At 41.8% G+C, this 6,323-nt stretch overlaps 1 protein-coding gene and 1 non-coding gene across 2 annotated transcripts; one reads left to right on the forward strand and one right to left on the reverse strand.

Annotated features, from left to right (window-relative positions):
- Window positions 1-3,193: 3,193 nt before the first annotated feature.
- On the reverse strand, window positions 3,194-4,537 carry LOC138883125 (uncharacterized). The gene is made up of 2 exons (XM_070163786.1): window positions 3,958-4,537; window positions 3,194-3,897 (listed from the first exon to the last, which is right to left on the reverse strand). Exons 1-2 carry the CDS (start codon window positions 4,535-4,537, stop codon window positions 3,194-3,196), a joined length of 1,284 nt encoding a protein of 427 aa, XP_070019887.1.
- A 757-nt stretch (window positions 4,538-5,294) lies between these two features.
- Window positions 5,295-5,401, forward strand: LOC138884445 (small nucleolar RNA R71). The gene has a single exon (XR_011404639.1). It is a non-coding gene; the product is annotated as a small nucleolar RNA R71 (small nucleolar RNA).
- The last annotated feature ends 922 nt before the right edge of the window (window positions 5,402-6,323 follow it).

Below are 6,323 nucleotides of genomic sequence, written 5' to 3' on the forward strand. Positions count from 1 at the left end.
TGAATGAAGAGATGCAAGGGTGATACCTGCACGATTTGCGGTGGATAAGTCACCGCATAACACACTATGTGTGTTATGCGGTGGGTTTAAGTGAGATGCTAAAGGGCCAGAAATGCGGTGCACTATGCGATCACATAGTTGAAATGCGGTCCGCAAAGTACACCACCTTGTCGCATTCTTACCACCAATATTAGCCAAACTCACTGTTTTGATTTGCAACCAAAATGCGGTCTGCATAGTGAAAATGTGACCGCATTTTTGTAGCAAACTTCACACGGTGATTTTTCTTCCCTTTCTTATGCAATCTTACCCAGAGTTATGATCCTTTGAATCCCCTGCACTCTAATACACACTTTAAATTGCTCAATTAAATGTATCTACCACAAAATTAAAAATTTAAAGAACAAAAAGGGTGTTGCCACACATGGGTTTCCTCCCATGAAGCGCTTGATTTAACATCGTGGCACGACAAAGTTGGCATTTCTTTTGCTTCACTCTTTTGTCGGGCATGGACCATCTTGGAGAGCCAACTGTTCCACCAATTTTTTTTCTCCATCTATGCCCAAGTAGTGCTTGATTCGGTGGCCATTATCTTTGAATGTCTGGAGCCCATCTTCCGATGCTAGTTCCACAACTCCAAAAGGAGAGACATTGACCACTTTGAATGGACCAGACCATTTTGATTTGAGCTTGCCCGGAAACAATTTGAGCCTTGAGTTAAAGAGCAAAACCATGTCACTCGACTTGAACTCTCTTTTCAAGATCTTCTTGTCATGGATGAACTTCATCCTTTCTTTGTACACAGCTGCACTTTCATAAGCATGGAAACAGAATTCCTCCATTTCATTGAGTTGTGTTAACCTCAAATTTGCAGCTTCAGCCCAGTCCAAGTTCAACGTCTTTAAAGCCCACATGGCTTTGTGCTCCAATTCCACGGGTAGATGACAAGCTTTGCCGAACACTAACCAATAAGGAGAAGTACCAGTAGAAGTTTTGTATGCTATGTGGTACGCCCACAATGCGTCATCTAGCTTCCTTGACCAGTCGGTCCTGTTTGCATTAACAGTCTTTGCTAGAATGCTTTTGATCTCCCGGTTGGAAACCTCAACTTGACCACTAGATTGGTAATGATAAGGTTTGGCCACCTTGTGCTTGACACCATACTTCTCTAGTAGCCCCGTGAAAGCCTTGTTACATAAATGAGACCCACCATCACTAAGAATGGCCCTAGGAGTGCCAAACCGAGTGAATATGTTTTTCTTCAAGAATGCGGTCACACTTCTTGCCTCGTTGTTTGCTAAGGCACTTGCTTCAACCCATTTGGACATATAGTCCACATCTACCAAGATATATTTCATCCCACAAGAGCTCACAAAGGGACCCATAAAATCAATTCCCCACACGTCGAAGATTTCTATCTCCATCACAAAGTGCATTGGCATTTCATGCCTCTTGGAGATTGATCCTTGCCTTTGACATTGGTCACAAGCCTTGACCATTTGATTGGCATCATGATAGATTGACGGCCAATAGTAACCACATTCAAGCACCTTAGCCACCGTTCAATTTCCTCCATGATGACCCCCAACCGGTGAGTCATGGCATGCCTTTAGAATTGGGATGATCTCTTCTTCTGGAATGCACCTTCTGATAATATTGTCAGCACAAACACGGAACAAGAATGGTTCCTACCAATAGTATTGTCGGCAGTATCTCAAGAACTTCTTCTTTTGATAGGATTCCAATCCGTCCGGAATAAGGTCACTAACCAAATAGTTAGCAATATCGGCATACCAAGGAGAAAAAGTGCTAGATAGTGCCAATATATGTTCATCTGGGAATGCATCGTTGATTTCAAGATCTCCCTTTGGTCTCTCTGCCTCTTCAAGCCTTGATAAATGATCCGCTACTTGATTTTGAGTTCCCTTGCGATCCATAACCTCGAAGTCAAATTCTTTCAACAATAAGACCCATCGAATCAACCGAGGATTTGCATCCTTCTTTGCCATGCGATAGCGAAGAGCAACATGATCTGTGTACACTATCACCTTGTATCCCAACAAATAAGGCAGGAACTTCTCAAAGGCATAGGCAATGGCAAGAAGTTTTTGCTCAGTTACTGTGTAATTCATTTGCGCCCCATTGAGTGTCTTGCTTGCATAATAGACCGGGTGGAGAACCTTATTGTGACGTTGGCCAAGCATTTCTCTAATAGCTACACCACTGGCATCACACATGAGCTCGAAAGGAAGAGACCAATCGGGTGTGACAATAATAGGTGCCGTGGTGAGCCTTTGCTTCAATTCCTCAAAGGCTTTGAGGCATTTCTTGTCAAACACAAATTTGGCATCCTTCTCAAGGAGTTTGCACATAGGATTTGCAATCTTGGAGAAATCCTTGATGAAGCGCCTATAGAACCCGGCATGTCACAAGAAACATTGAACACCTTTAACGGAAGTAGGTGGAGGAAGCTTAGAAATAATCTCGATCTTTGCCCGGTCAACCTCTATGCCACGTTTTGAAATTTTATGCCCCAACACAATGCCTTCATCCACCATGAAGTGACATTTCTCCCAATTTAGCACAAGGTTGGTCTCTTCACATCTCTTAAGCACTTGTCTAAGATTGTTAAGACAATGCTCAAAAGAATCACCTACCACAGAGAAGTCGTCCATGAAGACTTCTAGAAAATTCTCTACCATGTCGGAGAAAATGGACATCATGCATCTTTGAAAAGTAGCTGGAGCGTTACATAAACCAAATGACATCCGGCTAAAGGCAAAAGTTCAATAGGGGCAAGTGAATGTCGTCTTCTCTTGATCCTCCAATGCTATGTTGATTTGGTTGTAGCCGGAATATCCATCAAGGAAATAATAGAATGACCTTCTCGATAGCCGATCAAGCATTAGATCAATAAAAGGAATAGGGAAATGGTCTTTGCATGTGGCACTATTGAGCTTCCGATAATCCATACACACCCTCCAACCGGTCACCGTTCTTGTTGGGATGAGCTCATTTTTCTCATTTTCAATTACGGTCATGCCTCCCTTTTTCGGCACGCATTGAACCGGGCTGACCTAAGAACTATCGGAAATAGGGTAGACTACCCCGACATCCAACCATTTGATGATTTATTTCTTTACCACCTCTTGCATTGACGGGTTCAACCGTCGTTGATGTTCCACACTTGGTTTCATTTCACTTTCCAATTGGATTTTTGCTCGCAAATTCCCACGGGGATCCCTTGGATGTGCGCAATTGTCCATCCAATAGCTTGCCTATGCTCCTTCAAGATTTCCAACAATTGTTCTACCTGCACATCATTCAACAAAGAAGAAACAATTACTGGTAAAGTATCATTTGAGCCAAGAAATTTATACCTCAAGTGTTGTGGGAGTGGTTTGAGCTCTAGTTGCGGAGGTTCAATAATAGAAGGCTTTGAGGGTGGAGTGGATCTATTCTCCAAGTCGAGAGAGATCTTTGCCGGAGCATAAGTGTAGGACCCAAGCCCCTCCAATGCATTTACCGATTCCATATACCCCTCCATATCTTCACCATCAAAGTTCACCAAAATAGCCGCCAATGCCTCGCCGAGGCATTGTTCCTCCATTTTCATTTCAACCGCATCCTCTACTTCATCAACAACATTAATCATCGAGATGATTTCATACTCATGCGGTAGTTTCATACCCTTGCTTGCTTGGAATGTAACCTCTTCATCATTCACACGAAATTTGATCTCATTCCGTTCCGAATCCATTAGTGCTCTTCCAGTGGCAAGGAATGGTCTCCCCAAGATGATAGGGATCTCTTTGTCAACCGCACAATCAAGGATTACGAAGTCGGCGGGTAAATGAAATTTTCCCACATTCACAAGTACATCATCAATAATTCCCACTGGTCATTTGATGGAACGATCGGTCATTTGCAATCTCATACTTGTGGGCCTTGGCATACCTAATCCTGCTTTCTTGTAAATGGAAAGAGGCATCAAGTTGATGCTAGCTCCATTATCACAAAGGGCTCTTGCAAAATCATGTGCCCCAATAGTACAAGGAATGGTGAAAGCTCTCGGGTCTTCTTTCTTTTGAACGGTGGATGTTGCAATGATGGAACTAACCCGGTGAGTCACATTCACCACTTCATTTTTGGTGGTTTTATTCTTGGTGATCAAATCTTTCAAATACTTAGCAAAACCCGGCATCTCTTGAAATGCTTCCACAAATGGAATATTCACCGATAATTGGTTGAGAATGTCGTAGAACTTTTCAAGTTTGCTATCATCAACCTTCCTAGCGAGTCTTTGAGGGAATGAAAGAGGAGGTCTAGGAATAGGTGGAAGAGTTTTTGGTGTCTCTTTTACCCTTTCCTTTACCTCTTCCCGGTTCTCTTTTTGCACTTGCACATCCTCCAGAATCTTCTCAATTTTGACAACACTTGGCTCTTCAATCTCAACCCCTTTCTCTAACTCTTCTACATCAACCACTTGTTTGCCCTCTCCTTGTAGTACCTTCCCACTCCGAGTAGTAATTTCCATAACATGAGAAGTTGGGCCACTCCCACTAACCTTTGGGTTCGCAATTGTGTCACTAAGGAGTGTTTCCTTTTGATTTGGATTTTGTTCCTAGAGAGGTCTCTCATTTGCATCTCCAATTTTTGAATGGATGCGGTATGAGATCCAATAAGCTCGGTCATGTTCCTCATAGAAGTGTCGGATTTTTCTTGATTTTGCAATGCCCGTTCAAGCATACTTTCCAACTTAGACTCACTTGAGGAACCTTGATTTGAATATTGACCTTTTGGGGGAACATAAGAGTTTGAACTCCGGTTTGAGAAGTTGTTATTCCAATTTCCTTGGTTTGAGCCACCTTGGTCATTTCACCATTGTTGGTGGCCTTGCCCTTGTGGGTTTGGCCTCCATTGATTTTGTTGTCCTTGACCTTGGTATTGTTGCCTTTGATAGCCTCCTTGAGAGTTGTTGACATAATTTGCTTCCTCAAAATCCTCATTTGATATGGGTTGCACATCCTCAGTCACATTTACCTTCTTCATTTAGCTTTTGGTGAATATCTTTGTCAACACATTGACATTTGTAGCAAGCCCTACAATCACTTGATCTCTCTTTTGATTTTCCTTGATCATGTTGCTCAAGGAAGGAGAACCATATGTAATTCCACATGTGGTGTCCTCGGAATGATTTGTCCATGAAAGATCCGTCAGCTGCATTCTTCGCTAAAGATTGGTTCATAGGATCCAAGCCTATGTAGAATTTTTCCAACAAGATAGAATCCGGAAAACCATGGTTGGGAAACCTCACCAAATATAATTTGAAACTATCCCATGCCTCATATAGATGTTCTCCCGGTACTTGTTTGAAAAAGAAGATTTTATCTCTAAGCTCAGACTTCTTACTTTGCGGGAACCATTTAGCTAAGAATGCTCGAACAAGTTCGGGCCAAGAATGAATAGAGTTTGGTGGCAAATTCTGAAGCCATTTCCTTGCGTCCCTAGCTAGTGAGTACTTGAAGCACCTCAACCTTAGAGCATCATCCGAGACATTGTTCGACTTATGCATCGCACACACACCCAAGAAGTTTCTGAGATGTTGTATCAGATCATAATCAGTGGAATTCCTGAAAAACCCCTCCGCTTTGAGCATAAGAATTAAACTATGTTCCACCTTGAAAGTTGTAGCACCAACAGCCGGAGGTACAATAGCATTTGTATCCTCAATATACTCCTGTATGTCCGCAAAAGGATTTTCTTCCATTTCCGCCTCCATTTCTTCTTCATATTCGGCCATGTTTTCCGATCAACACCAAGCAAAACAAGCAAAGTGTGATGGGATAGACTAAGACGTAAAGTAAAGCACACACTAATTAATAATTTCAAAACTGTATTCCCTGGCAACGGCGCCAAAATCTGATATGCTCAAATTACACTTTAATAAATAGTGTAAGGCGGTCGGTGTCAAATATAATAACCCAACAAAGTTGGGGTTGAATCCCACAGGGAATAGGTGTGAAAAGGTTACTCGAATAGTGTGTTGCTCGACTAAAGTCATAATTCTATCCAGTTAATGGTAACAAGAGTATGAATTGAGTTTGATTTGAAGAAATAACTAATTTGCTGAGAATGTAAATAAATTTGATTAGAGAAACCAAGGTTGTGTCCCCTTTAATGAAGTGTAATGCTATCAGTGTTAATATGATATATTTCTAATGGAAGGACCTTTTTGATATGCAAATGATGCCTAAATGACAACCCAATATTTTCCAATAGTTGGGTAGTATTTCCTTTTTATGAGTTTTCCAAATATAAAA

Source organism: Nicotiana sylvestris, chromosome 12 (genome assembly GCF_000393655.2).
Source record: "Nicotiana sylvestris chromosome 12, ASM39365v2, whole genome shotgun sequence".
Taxonomy (NCBI): domain Eukaryota; kingdom Viridiplantae; phylum Streptophyta; class Magnoliopsida; order Solanales; family Solanaceae; genus Nicotiana; species Nicotiana sylvestris.